This window comes from Marmota monax, unplaced genomic scaffold (assembly GCF_021218885.2).
Source record: "Marmota monax isolate L192 unplaced genomic scaffold, Marmota_monax_Labrador192_F-V1.1 WCK01_AAM20220418_F8-fsc00027, whole genome shotgun sequence".
NCBI classification, from domain to species: domain Eukaryota; kingdom Metazoa; phylum Chordata; class Mammalia; order Rodentia; family Sciuridae; genus Marmota; species Marmota monax.
The window spans coordinates 1,464,185-1,479,165 of record NW_026694617.1 but is presented as its reverse complement, the minus strand read 5'-3'; the positions used below and the strand labels follow the sequence as shown (position 1 = coordinate 1,479,165).

General features: G+C 34.5%; 1 protein-coding gene across 1 annotated transcript in view; it reads left to right on the top strand.

The window, feature by feature from the left end:
* The window catches only part of Thsd7a (thrombospondin type 1 domain containing 7A), a 403,918-nt gene that overhangs the window by 204,734 nt on the left and 184,203 nt on the right, over window positions 1-14,981 (top strand). Inside the window, exons 3-4 of the mRNA XM_046422471.2 lie at window positions 4,308-4,556; window positions 7,447-7,628. Coding sequence (XP_046278427.1) covers window positions 4,308-4,556; window positions 7,447-7,628 — 431 coding nt within the window. The remainder of the gene's footprint in view (window positions 1-4,307; window positions 4,557-7,446; window positions 7,629-14,981) is intronic.

Genomic DNA, 14,981 nt, shown 5'->3' with positions numbered 1-14,981 from the left:
AGGACCTTGGTGATGGTCTTCTGGGTCCTGGCTGGTGTCCCAAGATGGGATGCTGCAAGTAAAGATGGTGTCAGTGGCAGCGGAGGTAACTCAGGATGGCACTGAGGTATCCCAAGGTGGAGGTGATCACTTTCCAAGATGAGGCTGAAAGGGTGGGCCTTATGATGGCTTTGTGCTGCCTATTTGAGATGCAGCACTGTGATGTGCTGTGCTATGGAGGGCAGGTGCCTCAAGGCCCTGCCTGTTGTCCCAAGTGGAGGCTGCTACATGAGGAGGGCTATGGCAATGGCTGCAGTGTCCCAAAATGCAGGTAGGCTGGGGCAGCCCACATGGTCCTCAGCTCCATGGAGGAGCAGTCCTGGGCCTGGGCCCCTGGAATGGGTCAGAGGGTTAGTGGATGCAGTCCTGGACCTGGGCCTGGTCCTAGGCCTGTGCCTCACCTGAGCCTGGGCTCCCCCCTCCAAGGGTTGGCAGGAGTGGTCCTAGGCCTGTTCCTGGGCTCCTCTACATTTTGGTGGGGAGGGGGCCTGGGCCTGGCCCCAGGCCCTGGCTCCCAGGCAGGAAGGAGGTCCAGCTTTACTACTTTCTAAGCAAGACCTGGGAAAACTTTGCAACTTCCCTGCAAAGTTTGTTCATTCGTTTATTTATTTCTAGAATTTTTATTTGGTGCTTTCAAAAATCTACCCTTTTTAGTGTCAAGATATAAAACTCTTATTTAAAATTTTTAATAGACAAGATAAGCATTATTAATAAATGTAATACATGGAGAAGTCATATGAATAGATGATGCAACCATAGAAGAATGAGGAATGTGGTCATGAGGTGCTGCCTGAAGACTAGCATTCCTCTTTAGAATTGCTGTACTCTTTACTCTTCTATCCTAAGACATTATCAATGATCTAATACAGCGGAAGATGGACAGTGAGTGTCAACCAACCTCTCTTTCATAAACCCTTTTGCCAGAGCAGCTAAAAATTAAAAATTAGGCAGTAAAAAGAAGAAATTGCATTTCTTAATTCTTGGAGTAAAGTTGAACTAATAATAACACCTACTTCATAATATTGATCCAAGGGATAAATAATTTTATACATGTAAAGATTAGAAGAGTATCTAGTAAACACTTAATGTATATTTATTATAAATAGCAATATTGTTATCATCATTATAGTCTCCACTTATAATGTTTATCAGAAGTATAAATGTTGTTGTTATGATAATCTCCTTGTCTTAGTCATGTACCCTAATAACCTTTTCTCCCACCTCACCATCAGAAACTACATAAAATACAAATACTATCATATTTTCTGCTCTGACCTTTTAAATGGCACTCTCATCCACAAGAGGTCTTAATGTGGAACTATGGTATTGCCTTGGGTCTAATCTAGGCCTTTAACTTCTATTCTTATTTCTACTGCTCACCACAAACTCCCTTTTGTGAGGCCAAGGAAAAAAATTTATTTTCCACCACCCAACATGCTTTGTCATCTCATATCTTTATTAATTACCTTCATCTCAACAGGACAGATTCTAATACATAGTTTAAAATTCACCACAATAACCTCTTATTTTATGTAACCTTCTGTGCCTGTCTTCACAGAATTATATGCTTCATATAATTACTATAATCTTGTCTTTCTACTTCCAAAACCCAGCATTAGAATTACTTATACATATTTGTTGAAATGTTTAGGATACTGGAAAATTACATGAAAATTATATATATATATATATATATATACATATATATGTATATATACACATATGTACATATATATGTGTGTGTATGTATATATTTGCATGTATATATATATAAAAATATTATTCATATTTTATGCAAATTTTTATATGTAGACTCTATTAAAAATGAACATTTGTTAGGAAAGTGTATCTATTTTGGCTTTTCCATACTTACTAACTAAGTCTTCTTAGGACAACCAGAACATTTGCCAAGTGCATAGATGTTACAAAGCCTGGGTTTGTGAATACTCATGTTAGCTAATTCACATTGCCAGTAACTTTGGCATTGGCCTCAGCTAAAGTAGTTGTTCTAATGAACTAAGATTTACAGCCAGTTCAACTGTGAGAAGCCAGCCCAAATGGTCCAGAAAATAGGCTCTGCTTTTAGAAAATCTAAGTTTCAATTCGAGTTCATAACTTACTCACTGTATGATCTTTAGCAAGTTCCCTAGCCTCTAGCAGGCTGCTTCCCTGTCAAATGGAACTGACAGTGATAGAGACATAAAATGATTTAAGTTAAGTAATATGAGTCAAGTTTTAAATTTAGGACTTCCCAAGCATTCGACTTTGCAAGACTCAAGGCTACCATAAGCCACACTCGACATGGTTCTGCCTAGAGGGGTAGAGAACAGGAACCAGAGCTTGTCATCATTGCGGCATCAGACATTCTCCATCTGGTGAGAATCGTCCTAGCAGTCCATGCAGCATAGCTCAAATGTAAGAAGCATATACATCAGGTATGTCCAGTAACTGTCCTGACTTTAAAAAAAGCTTCATTCTACATAGGACCCAACAACTCTTGAAGTGATCCAAGAGTCATGGCCTACAAGGTCCCTCAAAGAAAAAAAAACCCGTTCTAAGAGTTGCCACACATGGTACAGCCCAAAGCTCTATCTTCTTACCACGTATTTATAGTTTCTTCAGAGTAGGTATAATTGATCCAAAGGGCTCATTTATTATTAATGATATGATCTGGTAACATAATTGATATGTCTGCTTCCATCAGGTGACCAGGATAACTGTAATTGGAAGTAGTAAACTATTAGTCAAACTCTCTTTAAAAGGTTAAAAGAGGTTGTTAATCTTTGCCATTCATAGACTATGATCTTATTAAATATTAGATAAAGGATAGTGTGCCAGCATATATGAAAATGATCAAGGAAGGATAAGAAATCTATCTAAGATGATATGAAATATGTATATTTTGTAATAAATGGATTTTAGAGAACAACATTTGGTTATTATTTTACCTGATTTTCATGGATTAATAAGTAAGTATAAGAATGAAAACTTGCTCATCATATAGAAAGTTGTGCTCCATGGTTAGTTAGCCTTGTGCTTAATGCATCATTAATGCTCAGTACATAGCAGTTGAGTAGAAATCAGAAATTGTTCCCTCTCTGTTGTCATAGAAAAAACAGAAGCAACTCAGAGAGCCCTTTTGCCACCACTCTCAGCTTATCTTCTGCTTAGACCTCTCACCTCCAGCTAATTGACTTTGAGGCTTTGAACTCTAATTGTCTCATAAGAATTCAATGTTCATACACATGAAAGTAGGATTAAGAAATTGCATGTGAATTGTTACAGTAAAATGGGCATGTCTTTCTCTGTGGTTACCACAGATAAATACGGCACCTGCATGAGGAGACAGAATTGGCAGTGCATTCTCCCATTGGACCAAACAGCTCTACCATGACAACAGGCTGCCTGTGTAAGCATATGGTATTGGTTATGGACACTGGTGAAGAGTTCAGCTGAGAGTCAACACAAATCTATTCCATTCCAGTAAATTTCCTCAAAGAATGCTCTTAGTTGTTAACATCCACCATATATTCTGCAGCTTCAAATGTAGACATTATAATTTAGAGTCCAATATAACTGTAGTTAAAGTAGAAGTTAAATAGTCAAAAGTTTGGACATAAATACTTCATTGATTAAATAAATATTAGAGATATATTTAGAGGAAATATCTATAGTATAAAAGTAACTAGATCTATTTTCAATACTTATGATGTATTTAAATAGGATGCTCATGTGTATACTCCCTATTAAAGTATGGATTGAAGAAGTTGCTATATTTAAAGAAGCACGCATTATAACTACAAGTTATAAGTAAAGTTTCAAACAATATTAAAAATAATGTTAAGGCACATATTGAATTAATTTTTCTATTCAAAACAATATTTAAGTTAGCCAAACATGCTTATTTAAATCACCAAACAAAACAGAAATTAGTATCTGTTAACAGTTCTTAGTTTCAAATTTTCTAAATTAAAGCAAATCTGGAATGAGTAACATGTAAACTTAGCTTCAGCTAATTTTGCTTATTTCTTTGTATTTTCTATTTCCTAGGAATGGTTTAACAACTCTTACAAAATAGGAAGCAATTCAGACGTTAGTTTTGAATTTGCTTTTGAACATTGTAGATGCTAGTGTATTTTCAATGAAATTGGAATTACACCTCCAAGTAGAAATTTAAAAATGTATAAACCAGTTTTACTCTGGAGTATAGAAGACATTATTCATAACAGCCTGAGAATCTATGATGAGACTATCACTGCTCTTTACAGCTTTTGCCAGCAAGAGAAGCTGCCAATGACCGTCCAATCCTGTGTTATCACCAAGGAGTGCCAGATGTCCGAGTGGCTGGAATGGAGCCCATGCTCAGCAACATGCCGTGATCCTGCCTCCCCAACAGGCACACGTGTCCGGACACGAACCATCAGGCAGTTTCCTATTGGCAGTGAAAAGGAATGTCCAGAACTTGAAGAAAAAGAACCCTGCGTGCCTCAAGGAGATGGAGTTGCCCTCTGTGCCACGTGAGTTAATAAAGAGCAGTGTGCCTCACTTGTGTGCTTGTTTAGCTATTTGATTTGAATTTAACAGTATGTTAAGAAATAGTAGGAGTTTTATTTTTTTTATTTTTTGGTGTGTGTGTGTGGGGGGGGTACCTGGGATTGAATTCAGGGGCACTCAGTCACTGAGCCATATCCCCAGCCCTAATTTATATTTTATTTAGAGACAGGGTCTCATTGACTTGCTTAGCATCTTGCTATTGCTGAGGATGGCTTTGATCCATGGTTTTTCAATCCCCATTCTAAAAGGAAGAACAAACTTTCAAATCATAGGTTCCTATGATCCATTAAAATTCAGCCTCTGGGACTACAGGTATATGCCATTGTGCCCGGCAGAAATAGTGATTTTTAACACATCTTAAACAGAAAAATAAAATATCTCTTTATAAAATCTATCCTAAAAAATACTCGTTTTCCAGAATAAAAGTGTTGTTAATAGCACTACTTCCAAATCTCCATAAGGCTAAAATTTCAGCAGCAATTATATAGTGATGTACTTTCTTTTTTTACTTTTTTAAAAAAAATATTGGTTGTTTTTAATTATGTACTAGGTGTTGGCAAACGTTTTCTGTTAAGGAGCAGCTCATAAATACATTAGGTTTTTTAAACCACATAGGTTTCTGTTGTGATGATTCAACACTACCATTGGAGCTATACACAATATGTAAACAAATTAATGAGTCTTTGTTCTAATAAAACTTTATTTACAAAAACAGACAGTAGGTTGATTTGCTCCTTAATCCATGGTTTTTCAATCCCCATTCTAAAAGGAAGAACAAACTTTCAAATCATAGGTTCCTATGATCCATTAAAATTCAGTAATGTATTGAACAAACCATATTCAATCAAGTAAAATACTACATCAAAATAATGAGACTTTAAAGCCTTAAAGATAAGAATTGTATTTATTTTTATGTGTTTGTTGTTTTAGCACCAGCATACATCATAAGACCTGGCACACAATAAGTGCCCAATAAATGCTCACTGAATTTAAATAAAATTAGACTAGTTCTGAAATATTTGGCAGTATAACAAGATTATTTTTGTCCTTAAAATATCATTCCAAAGCATTACTGTGAATTATGTTGGCAATAATAATATTTCAGCTTAATTTGAATATCAAATGTTTATAAAGCAATGTAGAGAATCTTAGTGTTTCAATGGAAATGCATAAAATTCATTGAGAGCTTCTCTGGAATATTCTACACACCTAAAGAACATTCATACAATTTGGGCTTTATGAACCAGTGAGGAGGCAAATTAATATTACTATTCCCACTAAATCTAATAACAAAAATTAGTGATGATTTATATGAGATCTTCATTTCTGCTATGTCTTAGACTCACCCCTCTGTTTTCTTTCTACCTATCTTGACCTGTCCCACTGACTTTGGTGGACCCTCTCCATGTCATAGGCACAAGGATAAGTCAGGATTTTCAGAGTGTTTTCTCTCCTATGAGTTTCTTCTATTTTTTTCTTAAATTAGTACCTTATTCTTTATTCTTTCAAATACTATTAACAAATACTATTAACAAAATAAGTAAATATCTTTGAGTTTCTTTTCTTACTTTGTTGGAGTACCATTTTTCTAAAATGTATTACCTATTATCTTTAATAAAATCTGTTCCTTCCCATAAAACTCCTCATCTTGACCTAATTAGATTTTTTTTTAAATCACCATTTTAGCTTCCCTAGCAAATGACTTATTTGGTTTTATTCCTTCTACCCTATGCTCATAGCCAGGTATCAATTATCCACATGTCTAGAATTGACATGAACACTGTTCTTCTTTTAGGAACAAATGTCAAGATTGTCTTTCCTTGATGACCCAGATCTATATTGAGTTATACCATGAATCTCCACTAATAAAAGTGAAAAAGAAGTATGAATCTCTGTATTACTGTCAAGAAACTTATCACTGACAGAGGAAAGTATCCAGAACAGACATCTGTTGGCCCCTTTAGTTTTTCTGTCTGATGGAGAGGAGTATTAGCATGGCCTTTTATACCTATTTTGGCTGTTAATATAATTACCAAGGTAGCATCTTGGTTAAAGTGACACCAAGTGCTATATGAGCCATTTCTTTAGGCTTTTAGAATATCCATTTTCTTAGAGGGGAGAAATGACATCACTTTCTATCTTCAGTGGCATCAGAAATGGTTCCCTGGCTATCTCCTCAAGTATGTGTTGGACTGACAGTCCCCCGACATTTCTTTCACATCATAATCTTGATTGGAGCTTTAATTGAGAATCACAGATGGTCTTTCCTGTGTTCCACTGATTAGAAATGTCAGCTCTTTTCATCATTCATCAGCATTTATCAGGAATGCTCAGCATTACAGAAGAAAAAAATTTATTCTTGAAAACTCTGAATTTCCTGTTATATTTTTAAGTCCTAAAACACAATTATAATTTTGCTTCAGTAGGAAGAAGCAATTTTCATTCATTTTCTTAAAGACAAAACAAACATTTGGGTTCATCATCGCATAGAATATTTTCTTAGATTCAATCCTCCTTCGTTTATGAGCATCCAGAAAGGGCAGGCTTGGGTTCAGCTTAATTGAACATAAAATTTCATGTTTTCAGCATTATGCTCTCTTTTCATAAAATATTTATAAGGAACTTCCAGTAGTAGCAATTAAAACAGGATCACTCTAAATGTAACCCCTTTTTAAATTGAGCGCCGCTGAGGATAAAGGAAGGATTGAAATTGGATGTGCAAGGCCCTTGTAAAGTCAATGATGGAGTCCAGAGGAAAATGTTTTTAGATTAATTTTTAGAATACAATATGAGACGAGTAGAGAAGCGTTTTATTCGATAAGCATGGTGGCCGCCGGCATTTTCTTTCTTTAGGTATGGCTGGACAACAACAGAGTGGACCGAGTGCCGCGTGGACCCTTTGCTGAGCCAACAAGACAAGAGACGTGGCAACCAGACCGCCCTCTGTGGAGGAGGCGTCCAGACCCGAGAGGCATACTGCGTGCAAACCAATGGAAATCTCCTCGCGCACTTAAATACCCGCAAAAACAGAGAAGGTACTTTCTACTTTCTTCTAAATGATTCATTCCTGGACAGGGTGCCTGTAATTGCTCTGGAGCCACATTTACAGGGTCATTTGGGGGCACGAAGAACAGCATTTCTGTTCACATTATGGTAAACTGTAAATCACATAATAATTGTTAAAAAAAAAAAAAAACAAGATACAGCTTCATCTTTGGTCAGCTTTGATTTGCTGAGGAGTCTCTTTTAAAACTTTTGACTTAAATGCCTTCCTGACTCACTTTTGCATAAAATTTTTATTTTGTAAGTATACACAGAATGCAAGTATACAAGGTGCAAAATTTTCAAAACCTGCTTGTAAAACAATAAATCTTATCTTATTTTGTTAAAACAGGTTAATTATGGTATTGAGTAAACATTTTAATTGAATTTAAGTGAAGTAAATTGAGAATAAAAACTACAGTATAAGGAAGCTTTAACCCAAAGTCATGCCCACCACCACCACCTTTGGTAGTTTGGCACACATATTTTAGATTTAAAAAAAAAAAAAAATCTCAGTTTGGGGACCAAATGCAATAAATGTGCAAAAGAATAAGTGAATCCAATATGGCATATGTTAAATTATACATTACTATATATTAACATACATTAATATATATTAACATCATTCTAAAATTCTCATCTAAAGTTCTTAAAAAATATGAATGAATGTAGCAGTGCTATAAGCCATCTTTCTTACACTGTCTTGGTCTGAAGAACAATAGGACTTCTATCACTAAACATTCAACATATATCAGCTGGTAGCCAACAGAGTTCCAAAAATGCCATAAGATAGGATAAAAATATTCATACAGATTTCATGTCATGAAAGGCTTCAAATCTCTCATGATAGCACCAAAACCAACCAATATTTAAACCCAAGATGAAGACATTATACTGAGTTTTATAATGACTGTTGGGGGATCATAGAAACAGACTCCTCTAAAGAAGAGGTTGCCACGTGAGCCAGGTGTTGGTGGACACACTGCTTACAGATAAGTGAATGAGGAATGCAGGAGGGAGTTTATTCCAGGCAGAGGGAACTGTGTGTATTGAGGCACAACATCAGGGAAAAGCAAAGACAAAGCGTACATCTTTAAACACAAGCATGTTGTATGCCACGGACAGGATTGAATTTCCTAGGGAGTGAGTTGTTTGGAAAAGGTTTAGAATAGAGATAAAGATCTTAGTTGATACCAACAAATGAAAAAGAAAACTGTTCAGGGAAGGAATCTAACAAATTTGATCAGAAAAAGAAGGAAAAGAACAAAGAGAAATGGATATTTTAAAAACAGAAAGAGAGCTTCTTCACCCCCACACAAAGAAGTCACAGCAGTGACCAGTAACTCAAGAAAGATAAGCAGTTTTGCATTTGCTACTTCCAAACTTTAATTGTTCTGTATCCACTAATTTTACACAGCATGTCAACTCATTTAGGAATCTAGCCTAGGGATACATTTTACTACTAATGTATCTTGAGGTTGTAAGAAAGTAGCATAAAACATGTAATGTTAGTACATTAATATTTTCTTGGCCACTTTAATGGCTGTATTTTTAACACTCTTAGGTAGATTTATTATAGCAGTCTTCTCAGAGTAGTATAATTTCATTGCTGGAGGTGGATCAGATTTTAGTTTCTGAATGTCAATTATGTCTGATAGGTTATTACTTTCAAAAGGTCCTTGAGAATTTGGAATTGCAACTGGATATTTTTTTAAATCATTTTTTTCAGAGTCCTCTCATACCCCTGGCAAACTACTGCAGAGCACCAGAAATGAAAGTCAGAGAAAAAAGAACTGGCACACACATTCACACACAGTATCATTATTAAGACATATCCATTAGACTAAAGCAAACGTCAAAGCAAAAGTCAATAGATATGGAAGTAATTACTTCAACTACAATTAATATTATAATGTAAATGAGTAACTTAGGAATTTGTGTCCATTCATATTATATTATTAAGACTACTGATAAGTCTTTGCAGAAACAGTTAATTCTTCTCAAAAATTACAGCTTTCCTTTTCAGAACTTAGCCTTTCCCCCCAGCAGCTCTTAACATTTCCCAACAGGAAACTATCTGATAGATTAGCATCCCAGGGGTAATACATGCTGAATGGAGTACAGTTAGCCTGCAAGCTATGAAAGTTGTTCTTAGGAGCTCTTCCTTCAGTAAATATGAAAAATTCAAAGCTCATGTAAAAAGATAGAGAGAAGCCTCTCAAATTAGCTCCCTCAACCAATCTTGATATGAACACACTAACTTCAAGAGACCTTGACAATGTAACCAGGACCAAGAGCAGGCATACTGTACTTATTTTGAAAAACAAAGTCTATGCTATTCCTTTTGCACACTCACATTGTTCTATACATGCCCTGTTTTCACATGTAGCTGTACTGTAACTCAAAATAAAACACATTAACTAAAAAATAAGCTTCTTGATACAAATATAAATGAAAGAAAGTAGTTGGAAATTTCTTTATTTTCTTGGTAGATCACCTTATACAGGGGAATGGTAACAACCATGCCACCAGAAGGACCCTGTCCATATTATTTTATTTTATTCATTGGTGTATGCATTATATTAAATGATTCATACAACACTGGCAAAAAATAAATGAAAAAAGAAAAAGAAAAACCTCCTGCTTGAGTAACTTAGGAATTTCTAAAAAAATCAAAATATTTATATGATTAAAGTACTCACAAAGTATTTAGTAAAATATTCACAACTTGGTATGTATTTGTGTCAGTTGAATTATGTGATCAGAATATTGATTAAGTTGGTGACAGAATGTATAGACTATATTCACTTGATTTTGCCAAGAGCCTACCTTTTATTCACGTACTGCTGCTTACTGTTGGCAACCCTCTCAATCCTGACAACTTCCCCCATCGTATTCAGGTGAGCAAAAGATCCATTGCATCACTCTATAGAGTTGGATATGTTTTTCACTGAGAAAGTTAATAGTAAAACCATTGACAGTTTGTTTTGAGCCAGTCAATCAGGATTCTAGTAGAATGTGAAAAAAAAGTCCAACTGTTATAAAATTATATTAATTAAAAAATATTAATAATATTTAATTATAATAATAGTGATTTAATTATAATAATAGTGATTATTATAATTAAATTAATTATATTATGTTGGTGTAATATCCACCCTTATGAGAATATTAGAGAAAGAAGCCTAACCCAAGGGGAGGCTATCCTAGAAAGCTAGTGAAAATATTGCTGATTATTGGATACATGGAGTGACATTAGATTTTATTCAGAATAATTTTTAAAATTCTTCCTGTTGGTTCAAATTGAACATGGTTTTAAATGAGATAAACTAAAAGTATTGATTGAAAGACACTTTGAAACTTGAAGTGATTTATATTTTAGGGACCTTAAGTCAGAACATTCCTCTGTAGAAATCTCATCAAATATTCAACACTAAAATCTGGAAAAGGTCAGTGGTATTGGCGTTATTAAGAAAAGAAGTCCACAAAATGAACCTGTTTGGTGACATAGAGTGAGATACATCAGCAGAAAAGATTGGAGGGTCAATGCTAAGATAGATGGAGGGAAGAGTATATGAACTTTGAATGCACAGGCAGAAGGGTAAATAAAGAACTCATGCTTTCCCATATTCTGCAAAGAAATGAGGATAAAATAGTCATGCCATGCCTAAATAGAATGCAAACTCATTACAATTTTACTTTTATAGTTTACACAAATGAACTCACCTTATTCAAAGCTTTTTATTAAAAAAAAAAGAAAACTAAAGGAAGGCTATGCTTATGGTGCTATTTCCCTATTATTTCAGAAAGTAAATATCACAGTATGTCAAAGTCTAGAGCTGCACCTTTCCTATCCATCACTTTTGAAATACAGGTAGGTGAGAATATTTTACATGACATTTCCATCAGAGATATGTATTAGAGAACTCTAGGCTTGGGAGTCTCCATAGGTACCCTGATTGAATCCTTAAAGCAACAAGGAAAGATAGTGGTTTACCTTTATTTTCTACATTACAAGAAATATATCAAAGTTTCCCCATGAAATATAAGTGATTTCATGTTTCTTGACTTCCTATGACATTGCTATGTGAATGTAAATTACAGAAAAACATTAAAAGATTTCTGAGTTATTGAATTCTAAAACTTTCACTATGCTATAATTATGCAAACAGGTATAAAGTTTCGATATGAACACTTGTTGAGAGACATTAGGTATTAACAGTTTTTATAATTTATCATATTTCTTAGTATTCCATTTGGGGCTGAGCTAATCTTAATTTGCTAAATTAAAAAGGAACTAGAATACATAATGGCTACATTTTGAAAATAAAGTCTACAGTGTAAATGCAATGAGATACATTTATAATATAGTAGATTCAATTATAATATTATTATAGAATAATTAAAACTTAGAAAATCCCTGAAGGAATTGGAGCCACCTTGTCAGTCAGTCCTCTGGATATCTTGTAGCAGAGAAGGGCTGTTACCCTCTGAAGTTTCTCTGTGATCAGTGGAATATAAAATGGAAAGTGAGATGCCAAGAGGTTTCAGCCATTGGGATAAAAGCTAATAAAAACTCACCTGCTGGGAATTAGATTAAGATATTTAGTGTTCTACCTAGAGGAAACTTAGACATTTTACTGAAGGAAGAACTTACTGATGAGATTTCAGGAAGTTTTCACCCAAAAAGGCAATAAAAGGAAAATATAATGAGGAAGCTCAGAAGGTAGCTAAACATAAAAGCTGTGCTCATATGCCCCCTTTTTTGTATTTTTTAAAATTCTTTTTAGTGATATACAACACCACAGCACACCCTAACATGACCACAAAAGCATGGAACACAACCTTCTCCAATTTAGTCCACAGCACTGTTTTAGGTGCTTAAAATTATTTGTTTTTTGACATAATTACTGTCTCCTTGTAAAATCTGCCTGAAAATCATCTCTCAAATGTTTCAACTATACCTTCTCCCTTTAAAAATAGTCTCTATCTTGAGGCTGGGGTTGTGGCTCAGCGGTAGAGAGCTTGCCTAGCACGCATGAGGCCCTGGGTTCCATCCTCAACACCACATAAGAATGAAATAAAGATAATGTGTCCAACTACAACTAAAAATTTTTAAAAAATAGTCTTTATCTTAGGATGAGACCATATTCACACTCACCCTAACTTTCACCCAAAGAACTATTCATACCTCAGAATTTAAAAAGAGGACACAAGTTCCAGTTGTCAGATAAGTGACAAGAGTCAAGATTAATGTACTTGATCATTTTAGACAGTCACTGAAGAGAAGTTTTGATATATCATTTTTCTTTTCTAATTATATTAGATCACGTAAAAATCTTTTGATTTTTCATTGTAAGATTACTTTCAAAAGAACCCCAAATAGAAATCAGGAATCCTGTTTTTTTTTTTTTTTTTTTTTTAATTTCTGCTTGACCTTACAACTCTAATACACATGATTTTTTTTTTTGCCTTAACATACCTATTTCCAAATGAATCTTCTATTCCACTTTCAGCAGTGTGCCAGATTAGATTAACTGAAGACCATCCTTGATAAAACAGCTAAACATGCAAGATACAATATATTTATAAAACCTTTTAGGGGCAGACTGAGCTTGATTAATTGATTCCCAGAATAAACCAGTATGATTAATCTGAAGCTTTCTCTGATTGCCCTGGGGTGGGGAGGGTGTAGAAGCATGGTTATACATTACCAGGCCTTGTGATACAGAACATGACACTGAGCATTTAGTCAGTGATACAGAGTACAAGCAGAAACACTGCATTACTTCATCAACCTTAAAGGGTTACAGCATCAGGTGAGCAGAGAGACTCAACTTCCCCTTATAGGGAAATGACGATGAATCAGGTCAGCCTCAACTTCAGGCCAGTGGGAAATGAGCTTTTCCAAAGAATGATAACTATTGACCTGTTCTCACACTAGTTCTAGTTTCAAATTTATAGCTATTTCCATGAGTCCAAAATCCAGAAAGCTGAAAACTTAATATAAGAAATGGTATCAGGCCAATGGTACTTCCTGAAACTAGGAAAAACAGAGGCCATTTAGACAGCAATACTTTAATCACAGGATTCTCCCTGCTAAACTGTACCATCTAAAATTACAAATTGCATGAGGAAAAATACTCTATAGGAAACAGGACTTAAAATGCCTAGTAATCAGTAAGATTAGACACTCAAGACTGGAAATACTATAAATAGTGGGTAGAGACCATAAAATATATATGCTAAAATGTTATTGAAGACCTAAAAGAAAACATGTAAAACACAAAAAAAATGAGTCACAATGAAAAAGACAGATTTTTTAAAAATGACATAGAAGTTCCAGACTGAAAAAATACATTTATCGGAGATTCAACAAATGGATAGGTTAGACAGATGGAGCTAAATTATTCAATAGGCAACAGAGAATAGAAGTTGAAAATAAAAATGAAGATGACAATCGTACAGATGTGAACAAGTAGGTAGGGGATGATTCACAGGTGAAAGACAAGAATCAGTAAATGCAGTAGTAACATAAGAAATAATAATATATCCACATCCACACCTAGATACAATCTAGTGAGATTTCACCTCACCAGTTACAAAAGTATATTAAAAGGAGTAAAGAGAAGAAAGATATTAATTACAAGGAAATTAACAGTTCTCAACAGTTGATAAAACAAGCAAAATAGTATGAGATATATTTAAAGTATTGAGAGGAAAATAACTGCCAAGTTAAAATTATTCACTCAGTTACATAACATTCAAATGTCTGAGCAAAATTAAGACAAAGGCAAAAGAAGGGTTTCTGCCAATACACCTCCCTGGGACCAACTGCTACAGGATGATGTTGAGGAAGCAAGGCAGTGAACCACAAAAGAGCAGGAGTCAAGATGAGGAAAGAATTTGGTAAACACCTGGGCAGCTTAAATAAACATCAATGTGTATGAACAATATTAATAACCATAATGTTCCATTAGCTGTGAACAATAATATATGGCAGGATGACAAAATAATGGCTATATTGTTTAGGAACAGGGTGAAGGCACTGAAGAGTCTATATCTTATTAAGTCACTAAGCATGTGAAAAATTTAAGAGTAAATATAGAGCAAATGTACATATTTTAGCTTAATAATTATTACTATATAATTGTATAATTATATGTTTTATTGTAACAGAATCAATTACCAATATATAATGCATATTTGTATATATTCTAATCCAATAGATAAAATGAAAGGGACTGGATAAAATTGAATCAGTTTAATAAAAGTACTACATAAGAGATAAATATTAATCATTTTTTTAATATATAGATGATCTAATAGTAGATCAAAAAGACCAG